This window comes from Uloborus diversus, chromosome 5 (genome assembly GCF_026930045.1).
Source record: "Uloborus diversus isolate 005 chromosome 5, Udiv.v.3.1, whole genome shotgun sequence".
In the NCBI taxonomy this organism is placed as follows: Eukaryota; Metazoa; Arthropoda; class Arachnida; order Araneae; family Uloboridae; genus Uloborus; species Uloborus diversus.
In genome coordinates, this window is record NC_072735.1 from 92938276 (window position 1) to 92952486 (window position 14211).

Here is a 14211-nt window from a genome sequence, read left to right on the forward strand (position 1 = left end):
AGAAATTCAGAAGTTATAGTAAATACGGAGAAATTAAAACGATGATCTTCAAACTTTATATTATGTAAAAAAGCTGTCGAAAACTTTGTACTATGGAATGAATAAAAATGACAACAACGTGTATAAAGTACAAATAAAGTAGTATAAAAGAGTTAAAAACTCAGCAAACAGCTGTTTCGGGGCTGTCACATGCAAGCCCCTTCATCAGTGCAAAAAAGAAGAATTAAAAGTCCACACAATGTGAACCGAACATTAAATGAACAAAAAATGAAAGGCGCAAAGTAAATAGGCATGGAAACCTTGGAAAATAGGCATATGCGTCACAGAACACCAAGGACACCTATAGTGCGGAAAAACGTCACAAACAGAAAAAAGTTTTTTGAAGATAAGATTTCCAAACACTGGGGAAAGGGAGAGTACTCGACAAATCATTAACTATTGAAGCAGAATTTTTCAAAATGTAATAGGATTCCCAAAAATCTAAATCATAAATCGAGGAACACCCATGAATAACCTTGGCAGAAGAAAAATCGAAAATATGATTGAAAGACCAACAATGTTGTGCAATCGAGGAACGTTTTTAAATCTTGCTTCTTGACATCATTTTCATGTTCTTCAATACGGAATTTAAAAGAACGTCGGGTCTGTCCTATGTATGTCATTTGACACTGACAAGAAATACTATAAATGCCCCATCGGTCAAGTTCCGGAACCGGGTGTTTCAGTTGCGAAAATGTAAGTTTGTTGATAGGAGAAAATGCAACTGAAAAATTAAACCTTTTTAAAATTCTTGTAATTTGAAGACTGATTCTTGGAAAACAGGGTAAAACAACCAAATTAGAATAATTCATCTTAGACAGTGCTTGATTTTTATTAGTTGAATTGATAAGTTTCCTGGGTATGGTGTCAATGATGTCAATAGTAAACCCCCGATCTAATGCAACACTTTTTAAATAATTCAGTTCTGCAGCAAGTAAATTGGAACTAGAACAAATCGTTAAAGCCCGGAAAACAAAAGTTCTGAATGCCGCTAATTTTTGTTGAGGGGGATGAACAGATAATTTATGTGGGGGAATAATTCTTCTTTTAATTCTTCTTTTTTGCACTGATGAAGGGGCTTGCATGTGACAGCCACGGAACAGCTGTTTGCTGAGTTTTTAACTCTTTTATACCACTTTATTTGTACTTTATACACGTTGTTGTCATTTTTATTCATTTATATTATGTATTTTAATTTATATATGGCCAACAAACTAACATAATGAAAGAAACGCATTCAAAATCAACCAAAGTACAGTACAAGCTGAAAAATGAAATAAAAATGCATTAGCCTGACAGCCCGAGTAATTTTTTTTTTTTACAAATTGATTTTTTAATGTGTTTATTATTTTCAAAAAAAAGAGTACCGATGGGAAATTTTCGGGTGAAATAAATACTTTAGACAAGATTCAAAAATCAAATTGTATGAGCTTAACGCAACCAAACTTCGTATACGAATTTTCGAATCTACTTTCCAAACTTGTTGATGTAAATGAATGTAAAGCAATATCTCACACTTGAACTACTTCAATCTCAGCACCACCCTGTCTTTCGAAAGAAACACGTTCTGTACCGAATTGAGGTCAAACAGATCTCTCTCCAAAACGCATATAGAATGAGTTTTTAATAAAACGTATTACCAAGTAGGGGAATGTGGGGCAAAGTAAAATGGTGAAATATTTACCCTGCTTTTCCTACCACCTATCTAATAATATTTTAATTATGTAGCAACACATGTAGGTGAACCAGTCAGAAAAAAATTACCTCTGAAAATCAAAGAATTTGATAGTACAAGCAATTTTTCAGAAATTGAAACTCATATTGAAACACTTCGATTAAACTCTAATTATTTATTACCATTCTATATAAAAACTGAGACTTAGTGATGTTCAGTGCAGTATTTATTTGTTTAATACTAATCTTATTTGTATTTTAAATTCTTTGTACAGTTAGTCATGTGCATGCGGGGCAAAGCGAATGGGTCAAAGTGACATGTAGTTCATTTCATTTACTTATTCAGTACTTTATCAAATCACTTGCTTATTTAGTAACTATTTCATTCACATTCCTTCGTTTTATATTTCTCGTAGTTAGTCATTCATTCACTTATTTTTTTATTCATTCACTATTTTATTCACTCATTTATTTTTTCATATTTTATCACTTATTTATTTGTTCCTTTATTCTTTTATTGTTTCATTTCCTTTTCATTTATTCAGTCATTCTTTCATTTACTCATTTATTTGATCAAGTATATCATTAATAGTTGAATAAAAAGTATTTCATTAGAAAAAATCTTATTTTTCACTTTGCCCTATGAAAAAAAGAAGTGAAAAATTTGCACCCTTCTTTGGAGATCCAAATTTACTTCAAGAAATAAAAACTAATGCTTCATTGCAAGTGTTATAATTAAATATAATATGTAGCGTAATTTTCAGAACAAATTTTCAATTTGTTCATTTTTAAAAAAAGTAAGTTTTCTTAACTATTTCACTTTGCTTCACATTCCACTACTAATACCTACTTTTTCTTTTCAGGTTTTGGTTTAGAAGCAACGTTTCTCCTTATCGTGGCTTACACGAGAAGTAATGTGATAGTAATTATTGCTCTGACACTAGCTGTTGGATTCAGTGGTTTTGCTATATCTGGTACGTATGCTTAGGCATATAAGTAAGACATTTGTTTTGATTGAATTGCATGCATATATTTTTCTCATCATTTAATGTAATAATTTGAACTCTTAGAAATTCATCGCTCACATTTTACGGTTTACCAAAAGCGAATTTCATCATTTACGTACAATGATTAATTATCGTTGGATCAGAAACTCATGCTCAAATTTTACAAAAATTCCTTCACTTTTTACGATAGGTTTTTTTTTGGACACTTGAAGCATTTTTCACGAAATTATTTTAACAAATACGACGGAAAATTTGCGATATTTACGATGAAAAAATACACGATAAAATTTTCGTATGCCCTTTTTTGTTTTAACAGCAAGCAACGTGTAGTCTTAGACTTAACAAAGTCCTTCTAAATTCATTTATTGTTTAGTGACATATTTTGAATATATTTAGAATAGATTTTTTACTGTAACGATCAATAATAATTAGAAAGAATCATGAGCAAAATTTTCAAGATTTCGGAAGAATTTGTTGCTTGTTGACAAAAGCTGTGATCTTAGCAAACAGTACTTTGGTAGTTTCGTTAAATCGTATTATTACATATTATTGAATTTGTAATTCACAGCTATCGCGTCTAATAAATCAACGCATTTCTGTATTTAGGAGTGAGCAATACAATAAAAATGTTGACATCTCGATTATAACTTTTTGACCAAACTTATAATTTCAACTATTACAAAATGTTAGGCATTTGAATCTTAGATATATAATATTTTAACGTTTATTTTGTTAAATCCTTCATCTTAGCAAATATCTAAATTATATTAGTTGGTTGCTTTATTAAGGAAACTGAAGACAGATAGTTAAAATTCCGTAATCAACATTAAAATGTATTACAGAAAAAAAAAATTACAACATTAAAATGCTCTCAAAAGAGAACGCGTTTTTACTTACAACCAAATAGCACAACTCTTTATTGATTTAGCCCTGAATTTCATAAGTTTCAAAATACCGCGGTATCCTTTAGGGAAAGCGCGAGGAGGGGGGGGGGGGAGAGGGAGAATAATCCAAGTATATGAATTAACAACTATAAAGTGCAAATACATGCATTGCCACCTAAACTTGTCCCGTTTCCGGAGCAAGTTTACATCAACTTTGCTGATCTTTTGAAAACTGAAATTTAAAACTACTCTTTTTTTGCAGCAAACCCTTCAATTATATTTAACCTATATTTTTACTGGGTAATAATGAAATTTCTCAAAGCGAAAAAGCAATCGTCTTTTTACGTGTCTTACCTAAATGTAATTTTATCATATTTCAATACAGTCGAGTCTCGTTAGCGCGAAATACGCGGGACCGTGATAATCATTTCATGTGAACTGGATTTCACATTTCCAATAAATTACTAAGTGATCGTTACCCCACGGGACCAAATAAGTTATTTAAGTAAAATGAAATTTCATGTTAAGTGGTTCGACTGTATTCTATATGCATTCCATCAGAAATATATTTTAATTATTATACATGTATCTTAAATTTCCATCTTGTTTCTCACTGACATGTCAATCAAGCTGCACTCTTCCTTTCATCAAAAGTGCCTAAATCAGTCACTTATTTGTTTGTTTTGTATTAGAGAACGTAGCATAGTTTGATTTTTGGAAATGCAGCGGTTCTCTTATTAATTTGTAACTTATCACGACAGGATTCAACGTCAACCACCTGGACATAGCGCCGAGGTATGCGAGTATTTTGATGGGGATGTCCAATGGCTTTGGAACTCTAGCCGGCATGATCTGTCCCCTTGTTGAAGAAAGCATCACAGCTGAAGGAGTGAGTGCCCTGATGATAATATATATTCATGATACAATTACAGTCGACTCTTGATGATCTTGATAACTCCAAGCCTTATAACTCTAATAATTCTCTATCTCGAAGTTTTCATTCAATTCCAAAATAATTTAGTGTTTGCAATACGAATTTGTCTCTATATCTCGAATATTTTTACTACAGTTTCGTTTCATGTTATGCCAAAAAATTCAGCCAAAATAAGAAAAAAAGTTTTTTTTTTCCTTTAACACATTGCTTTGCTTACCAGATTATGAAAGGGAAATAATTTATTAACAAATAATGCTCCTTAATGCACAAAGTTTCAAGATCACTTGAGAAATAGCCGATTAAGCTACTTTTTGATGTAGCTGACGATCTAAAATTTTGTTTCTGGCTAATCTTTGAGAGACTTAAAATTTTGGCAAAATTGAGAAAAGTAGCTTTTATTTTTTGGATCAAAACAATACAAACTAAATGACGTTTTAAGATGCGATAAAAAATGTAAATAGTCAAAAAATAACTTCCTTTTTTTATGAATAACTTGTTAAAATCTATTGCCTATGAAGATAAATTTACCGGAGGACTAATAATTTTATCCAACCTATAAATGTTTTCATCTATCCATTATGCACTATTCCTGAAAAAGAAAATAAAAATTATTCTTGAGAATGCTGGGAAAGAAACTTCCTATAGCTCGAACTACCGATTACTCTAAGGTTTTAACCGGTCCCTTGAGACTGAGTTATTAAGAGTTGACTGCCATATTATAAAGTACCATACATTGACGACCACTAGGCAATGACTCACTAAGTTGACGAAAAATGTCGTTTATGAATCTCTTTAAAATGGCGAACTGCATCAGTTTACAACAAACTAGAGAGTATACTTTCATGGGAAGGGGATGCGCAGTATTTGCAGAAATGTGTTTTTGAGATATTTGAAGAAGCGCGCTTTGGATTCCATTTCAACAATGGGAAATGTTGGAATTTGATGTTTTATTCGTGATTTATTTTCACAATAGATTTTAGTCATTTTCCTACATCTGAAATCATCGACCATCTCGGTACAGTGAAAAAATGAAATAAATACCAATACTTTGCATTACTCTGAATGTAGATGTATTGTATTTAGGGGAAAAAATACGTGCAGGGCACTTAACATTGGACAGTTCAAAAAATAAAAGAGTTTAAATAAATTTTTCATTACCACCTACCTTCCAATTCTGAATTATCCCATTTTTAAGTCTATAATCATTATTTGCACATTTTTTTTCTCATTAAATAACGCATTTAAACAAGTTCTTAATATTTTTCAGACGCCGGATGAATGGCAGCGAGTCTTCATTACAGCCAGCTTGATTCACTTCGCTGGAGTTATATTTTATGGTTTATTTGCATCAGGAGAAAAACAAAAGTGGGCAGAGCCACCGGATGAAGACAACCCAGACGAAGGACCCTCTTGGAACCCTCTGGAACACGCTTTTAGAACAACAAGTTCTAACTCGCTGAACGGAGTGAAACAGCCCAGCTATGGTGCCACCATCGAGACGAGAGAAGAGTTAGCTCAACCAGCAGCCCAAGATACTTACATGCATGGTGGCATCGATGCCAGAGAACTCTAACTCTTTCGGAATTAATTTCCCAGTTAGGAAATAAACTTTAACTCCTTCGACATCAAGCCGCTGAAACACGACCGTACAAGTTCGACACCGACGAGCTCGGGAGTGAGCAGGCCTGGGTTCGAACTTATACGGCAGGTATTGGCAGGTTGGGTTCAAAAGAGTTAATGAGTGATGGGCGAAGCGGATAATATTTTGAATTCTTTTTCGAAGCGCAAGCAAAAGATATCAAACGAAGATATTATGACGTTTTCCTAACTGAACCTTTTCGCAGAAAAACAAATAACTTACTAGAAATTTAATAACAAATACAAATAAAATACTCAAAACCATCACATTCAAACTTCATAGTTATATGAGTTGTAGTTGAAGAGATTAGTGAATGAAAATGTTATGTAATAAATTGACTAATTTTAGAAAATAGACAAACAGCTTTTTTTTTTACTTTGATTCGCTCAACCGGATTATTTTTATTCAATATCATAATTTAGGAAAATTGCTTCTGTAAATTTGGAAATGTACCTATCTTTCTTTTGATCCGATGCTAAAAATTTTTTTTGACTCGATTTTGTCGAATCCCTATTCTACAATAAAAATAATATTCTCTTAGGGCTATAGAAAAGAAGAAACATTTTATTTTTATGAGACAATAAAGCGTTTCTTCACACAAAAATATTTATTTCTTAAAAGATGCGGCTTAATATGTTCCTCTACTAACTTCTTCAATTGATAACTACGTAGTTATGTATACAGTTGTAACTTTAATATATTACATACACTATTTAAAGACAGTCAAAACTTGATTTGTAAATTTCAATGGTTCCAGAAAAAAAAAGTATGAAAGACCTAACTCTAAATCAGTCCTAATTATTGCTATGCATTCAATATATTTTCCTCAGACTAGGTTTTGAAATAGAAAGCACGACATACATTAGTATTTAACTAAATCAACTAATCTTTGAGCTTTAGCACATGTGCAATAGAATACTTTTTTTAACCAAAAAAAAGTGAAGTTCAACATATATAACTACTAAAACAAAAATGTTAAGTCCCTCGATATAAGACATTTCCTCCAATTATTTTAAGGTTACTATGAACAAATAAAACAAAATATTAACACTCAAAGAAATTTAAAAAGAAGTTAAACAAATTTTGATCATTCCTGATGGTGACAAATGACAGGTAAACGGTGCAAGGGACATTTGAGTCAAATAATCATAAAACAAAGTCTGCGAAAAGGTTAATTCTTGGGGTTATTTTTGGATGTCATCAAAGCCAGAGATGGATTTCACTTCATAGCATTACTCGTTAAGAGGTGTCCTTACCGCACATCCTCTTCCTAACCTGATCATGCACATTGACTATGAAATTAAGTGAGATGTTTAGTTGGGAAGAAAGGTGAATCATAGACCATAGATCTAATAAAGGGTGTCCCAAAATTAACGCAAGATTTGAATTTGCCACCATTTTTTCCATAAATCGCTGGCAGCTATGAAAAAAGAACAATTTGACAGTTGAGAGTTTAGGGTTAATAAAAATGGGGTGTTATTGTACCATACAGCTAGAGAGAGTGAAACATTTCAATTACTGCATCAGGCATTTCCTAGTCGCGTACTCTCTCATTTCGGTCATCAGAATTGGCACCCTAGATCGTGTGATTTAACATTTTAAAATTTCTTCTTATGGGGTTATTTGAATTCAAAGGTCTATGTCAACAAGCCCACAATCACCCGTGCATTACCGTGTTGCGATACCGAGCGCCAATAACAGTAACTGCTTGACCAGCCTCAACTTTCATTATTTTTGAAACAATTGTTCAATAATGAAAGCGCGTTATTGTATCGTATAACGCTCCATTTTTGATTACCCTAAACTCTCAGCTGTCAAATTGTTCTTTTTTCAGGGTTGCCAACCATTTATTGCAAAAATGGCGGCAAATTCAAATCTTGCGTTAATTTTGGGACACCCTTTATAACTAGACACACAACTCTGAAGCAGCAGCCACTGGCCGCCATTGAACGCGCGAATCTTGAACCAAAATACAACAGCAGTCACTGATCTCCAGTGGACGCAACTCTTATCTCATCCTCGGCAAAAGCGGTTTGTGCGCATGCTCTTTTCAGACACGTGCTCGTCTATTCAGTTGCCCACGGAACCTTTTCTCGTTGTGTATCTAGCTAATACTACATCTATGTCCTAGACTGTTGTTGCATAAAAGAAATTAAATTCGTCACCAGAAATTATGAACTTAAAAAAGTCTAAATGCTTGGAGGGTACAGGAGAACCTCGTTTATACGACTCTCGTTAATGTGGATCTCCAGATAATCCGGATCAAATTTGCAGGCTTCTTATTTATTTATTTTTTAAAATTTTGTACTCACACTGAAACTATTTCTAAATTACAGCAAGAACGTAACTGAACCGATCATTTCAGAAAGAGCGTATGTCCAATGGATTTCCGTAGGACTTACGCCCTTTCTGAAAAAATCGACTCAACTATGAGTACGTCAACATTCGCTTTCCATTTTGATCAATTAATGACAAGCAAGTGTGTGACTTTTCTAGATTTAAAAGCTATTCCTGTTTGAAATAGAAGGCACTCAACCAATTGTTTGTTATAAAATGATGATAGAACGTATTTTACATTTTTTACTGTCTTAAAAGCAGTGCCATGTAATTTTATTACAAAACACGGTTTGTTTTTTCTTTGTCATAAATGGTCAGTCTGTTTATTTAAGGTTTGCCATATTTCCTATTTTACGCGAATTATCTTTTCTCGGGCTTGAATTTGTCCCGAGTTAGTCCGGTTAAACGAGTGTGTACTGCAGTTTGTTTTGTAAAGCTTTTATAGAACTTGCTCTTGCCAATCAAGTTTGAGTGAGAAAAAGTTTTCTCAACTCTGTCATGTAACAAAAATGATAAATACTCGTATACGTTTTAAGTAAAGTGTTATTTTGTTAACCAACTAATTTCAAATCTAAACAAGCATATACTTATGGATTAGGGTCCGTTCAAACTTTGCAAGTTTTCTAGGCTTTTCTTCATTAAGGTTTACTTTTTAAAAGTTTTTTCTCTTTCAATTTCAAATAATTTTATAACAATGATCGTTAATTTAATTAATATAGTTAAAAATCATCAGAAAATTTTAGCATTTTTAAATAATTTTATATACCAATAATTTCACTTAAAAAGCTACATTAGTAATTAAGTCCATTTAAAAAAGCATATATATTTATTATCATTTTTGAATAATATAAACAATAATATGTGAAATAATGTAGCTCGCTTTTAGTTGTTATTCAAACGAAAGTTTGATTTGCGAGTGTATAAGTTAAAAGCATTGCTTTAGCTTTAACTTATACACTCGAACATGAAATTTTATACAATGTTTACAAAGATACTAAAAAAATACTTTATTTATTAAAAATATAAATTTACATAATAATGGTGGCCAGTTTAACCATATCATAAATGAAAATAGAATTTTCTGAAAAGAACTTATTTATTAATTGTTTCACGGTCTTCTGTGCGTATTCTATTCGTTACCCTAGTAATTATATGCAATAATTTCAAAACAATAAGATTAGCTACCATGTCATTTCATGAGGGTGATACGAATGTTTGCCAATCTTCTTTTAAAAAATTTATAAAATAATTTCATTACTGCATGAAAATTAAAAGCATTAATAGGACATATCTCAACTCCATCTCTGGCCAGTGTAGAGAGCTCTTTTCGATGTATGTTCATATTCATGTTGCATTGTAACAAATGGTTACTTAAAATATCTGTTCACTGTTAAGATAAACTTATTTTTGTGGTTGACTTGAACTCGGCATTTCCTTGTCTTGAAGGCGAAGTGGTCTATGAAATGTTTTTGAATGTTTTGATAGTCTATTGAATGTTTTAAACTTTTCACGATTTCGGCTGTGAAGGAGAGAGTGGTTGAAATATATTGATATTAACTTTATCATTGCTATTTATTCTGTTATCTTCTGAAAGACAAGAATGTTTTTAAATGACAATACTATTTGGAACATTTTTAAATGTCAATTTTAAGAACATGGAAACTATGATTTAAAGAATGTACTTTATTGAGGTACGACAAGATAGTTGAGTTTCAGTTTTTATCTATCGCATTTTTCTGCACGGACTATGTACCAATTTAAAATATAAATTTAAGGAACTATATTTTTTTTCAATTCAATCGTAATTGAATTTATTATTATTTTTTAAATAATATGAAAACATGCAAGTTTAATTTCAGAAATCCTTATGCAAGTTCCGCAGCATTCGGCGTCTAATGGACAACTTTCAACCTTCTCAAACTTGAAAATCTCAGCGAAGTTAACTTGGGGGAGGCGTGATAACCAAAAGTAAATCCAATTTCTGATTTTGGAGGGAATTATTATTAAAATATCAGCCTACAAATCAGGATAAGGAGTCATATGTTTTCGGCACAAACAGGGGATTTGAAACATTCCCTCAGTCCAAATCGCAATTGTAGGTAATATTTGGTTTATCCAAATGGGGATTCACCTGCCCCTGTATCCACTTTTAATTGTGACATCAATCTGAAGGAGAATGGAGCTGCATTTTTGATGTAATATCCTTGCATATTATTCGTATTAGCATTTTTCAAATTTTGGAAGTTTTCATCAGCTAGAAGTGCGTCAGAAATAAATAAAAAAATTCCAGGAACAAAATTGAAAATAGCAATCAAATCTTTTAAAATTTGCACGTCACAAAGCTTACGTTTGACGAGCTCAACCGGTAGCGACCGGTCGATTGATCACGTGAGAGCTAGAGACGTCAACTAATGCTAAAGCATTGGAGCTGACGTCATTATTTGACGTCATTATTTTAACCGGTGATCTACCGGTCGCTCATCGAACACAACCAAAGTCAAACTCTCGTTGGCAAAAATTAAAAAAATAAGTTTTTTGAATTGATGTAACTCCTATTCTTGCTTTATATACATATTTTTTCATATCATTAATACAAGTACATTGTCATAATTTCAGTCTTTTTAATTGAAGACGATTGACAATGTATTGCATCCAGGAATACTTATTTTTAATCCGGTTTGGTGTTATCGGGCTTAAAAAGTTCATTAGAAAAAATGTATTTTGGAACTTGCATTAGAAAATAAAAACGCACTTGAAGCTGGTATTATTTTGAGCCAAATAACTAAATGGAAAGATGAAAATCGCAATAAGGAGTGGAGAATTGCTGCATCACATATATTATACAGCATGTTACATGCATTGAATAAACTATATTTCAGGTTCAGATTTTTGTTTCGTCAGCCCTTTAATACATTCTGTTTAATGATAAAATGATGAATAATCTCAGTTCATTAATTCTCTTATATTGTGTTTATCTAATACCAAGAACCTAATCCATGCACAATTATAAGCATGGATAAACTTGAAAACTAGGAAAAACTTTTCCTTCTTGCATGGCATGTTTATAAAGTTCATCATGTTTAATAGACCACAAAAAGAGTTGTAACTTTTTGTGAAAGCTACGAGAATGCTATTGTTTGTTCTGCCTAATGTGTGTGAATTAGATATATCGACTTATAAAATTTAAATCCAATTGTTGCAAGAAACAATGATGGTTTAAATTTAGAAAATATCAAGGAGGCATTTTGAAATTTTGGCATTGGTATAGCTTCTTTCCCTTAAATTTGATATGTATTTTTGACACGAATGGAAAACGAGATAGAGTAATTTTGGTTTTTATATTTAGTTGAAATAGAGAGCTTCTAAAAAGGAAGCATGAACAAAATATGAAGGTCAATGAAGGGTGGTCGGTTAGTGAGGTAGTCGTTTTAGAGTATATCAAGTGAACCAAATTATTAAAAATCATCGAAATCCGTTTGTGGGTATTTATAAAATAATGCTCACTAATTAAGCATAATTTAAAAACTGACTTTTTAATTATAAAACTCTTAGCTTTCTTCTTCCTTTTACCGCAAACTGGATATCATTTCACCTGTTAATATTCGTTTATTAATGTTTAGAAGGTTAAAGACTTTTTTCGGAAACTCTGTATAGTAACAATAGGAACACAAAAAAGACAAGTTTTCCTGATTTTGTTTGTTCAAAATATTGAACATATATGAATTAGTCGAAAATTTGTGGTGTTACTTTTTTTTCGTTATATTGTTCTATTGTGTTCAAACTAATACTTGCAGAATTTTGTTTATTTTAGACTATGCCATGCTTCACAAAATGTTTTACAGAATTAACATTTTTAACAGTGTTTGAAAAAACGAAATTTGTTACAAAATATATTGCTTGACGATAGCGGAAATAATTCAACAGTAACAACTTACATTTAAAAAAAATGTAGAAGCTTTCTGTAGATTAATGTAATCTATTTCTTAATGGATCACATAACAAAAGATAATTCACGTTCATATTAAGCAGAATCCAGCAGAGTCGATGTCCTTATTTCAATGAGATGGTATTTGAAAATTGGCTGTTAAGGGCCAAGCAAGACGAACTGAATCAATTGTGCTCTTCAAATTCGAGTCTGGAATGAGCCGAATCTTTAACTGTGAGACATGCGATCATGAAGTGTAAGAATTTTCTTTTATAAGGACATTTTGTTATGAGAATGGTGCTTTCAATTATACAGACACGTGGTTAAAGCTGTGGCATCGCGAGCATTCAGTTACGAGGCAAAACAAAACATTACCTTTTTTCGGTGTAGCTAGAACATCAAGATATATATTTATTTTTTAACAGCTTTTGCGCTTTTGACCTTTACCTTTTATACCCTTGCTCTTTGCAAAGTATATCAAGTATTAATACTGCACTTGTTCTGATGATCAAACCATTTATAGAGATTTGGAAATTTTTAGAATCAAATGGGATTTATATAAATATATCTGTAAAGTATACGAGAAATATCTTAAGTAAATGTATATCTGTAAAAAGGAAGACTTATTAAGCACTAAAAACTATTTATACCAAATGGTTCTTTTTGTTTTCAAACTCAAACTGTTTTGGCACTTTTATCTATTTCAGGAATGGATATACGTATATAATTGTTCCTCACACGTTACATATATTTATTATTCGAAAATTGAAGGGAAAATTGCGCTTAAAGGCTTAAAATATTTGCTAACGAATAATTTGATGATGTTTTATCTTTCATGTGGAATCCGTACCTTTTTAATGGTATTGTAGGATTTTTGAAAACCCCACAACTTGTTTGTCCAAAATATACTAACCCTGCCAAAATCATTTTATTTTTCTTAAATGTTTTCTTTATACATATTTTCTTCGTTTAATAAGCTTTTGAAATTTCGCTTTTACATTTTGACCGATCATTAATTTAAAAAAAAGCATACCCTCGTGAAAACGCTAAAATTCTTAAGTTATTGATTAAAGTGGGAATTTTTAATATCATTTTAGTTCTAAGCGAGAAATACAAATGAAGAAAACGAAGTTCTTCAAAAACTAAACGAGCCTACTTTTCCGTATGCCAACGTCGACTTTTGAATAACATATATTAAATATATGTCTCTTGAGATAAATAAATACCTTTGTGCTGAATAGTAAAGTCAGACCAAGCAACGTAAGTAGAAGCACAAATTTGTAAATTAGAGCAGACACGTGTTTCGGCGTTACAGGGAACGCCTCATAAGCTCATTATTTTTGCATTGAAAAAGGCGTTCCCTGTAACGCCGAAACACGTGTCTGCTCTGATTTACAAATTTGTGCTTCTACTTACGTTGCTTGGTCTGACTTTACATGTCTCTTGCTTTAAATTAAATCAATTGGACTTGCTTAGGAGATTTTTCAATAAAAAAGAAATATCACAGTGAGAACACAACAAGTAAGTTAACTTAAAATGATATCAAATTGATTCTCTGAAACTATTAGGCAATTTTTTCTGAAGATTTATTTAGCTTTAACATCGTTGCAAAAAAAAAAAAAAAAAAAAAACTCTAAAAGAATTTTTGCTTTTACTTTTTAGTTGTGTTCAAAAACAAACTAAATAATATTAATTCTGAAAGCTGTTGTGAAAATAAAATACCTAACACTAATCATTAAAGTCAGAAATAAAATTCACGTTAATCCCTCAAA

The 14211-nt window shown here is 31.6% G+C and overlaps 1 protein-coding gene across 1 annotated transcript in view; it reads left to right on the forward strand.

Annotated features, from left to right (window-relative positions):
* The window catches only part of LOC129223016 (vesicular glutamate transporter 1-like), a 44846-nt gene extending 38735 nt beyond the window's left edge, over window positions 1-6111 (forward strand). The window contains exons 10-12 of the mRNA XM_054857580.1: window positions 2577-2687; window positions 4366-4493; window positions 5806-6111. Of these exons, the coding sequence (XP_054713555.1) occupies window positions 2577-2687; window positions 4366-4493; window positions 5806-6111 (545 nt within the window). The remainder of the gene's footprint in view (window positions 1-2576; window positions 2688-4365; window positions 4494-5805) is intronic.
* Window positions 6112-14211: the final 8100 nt, after the last annotated feature.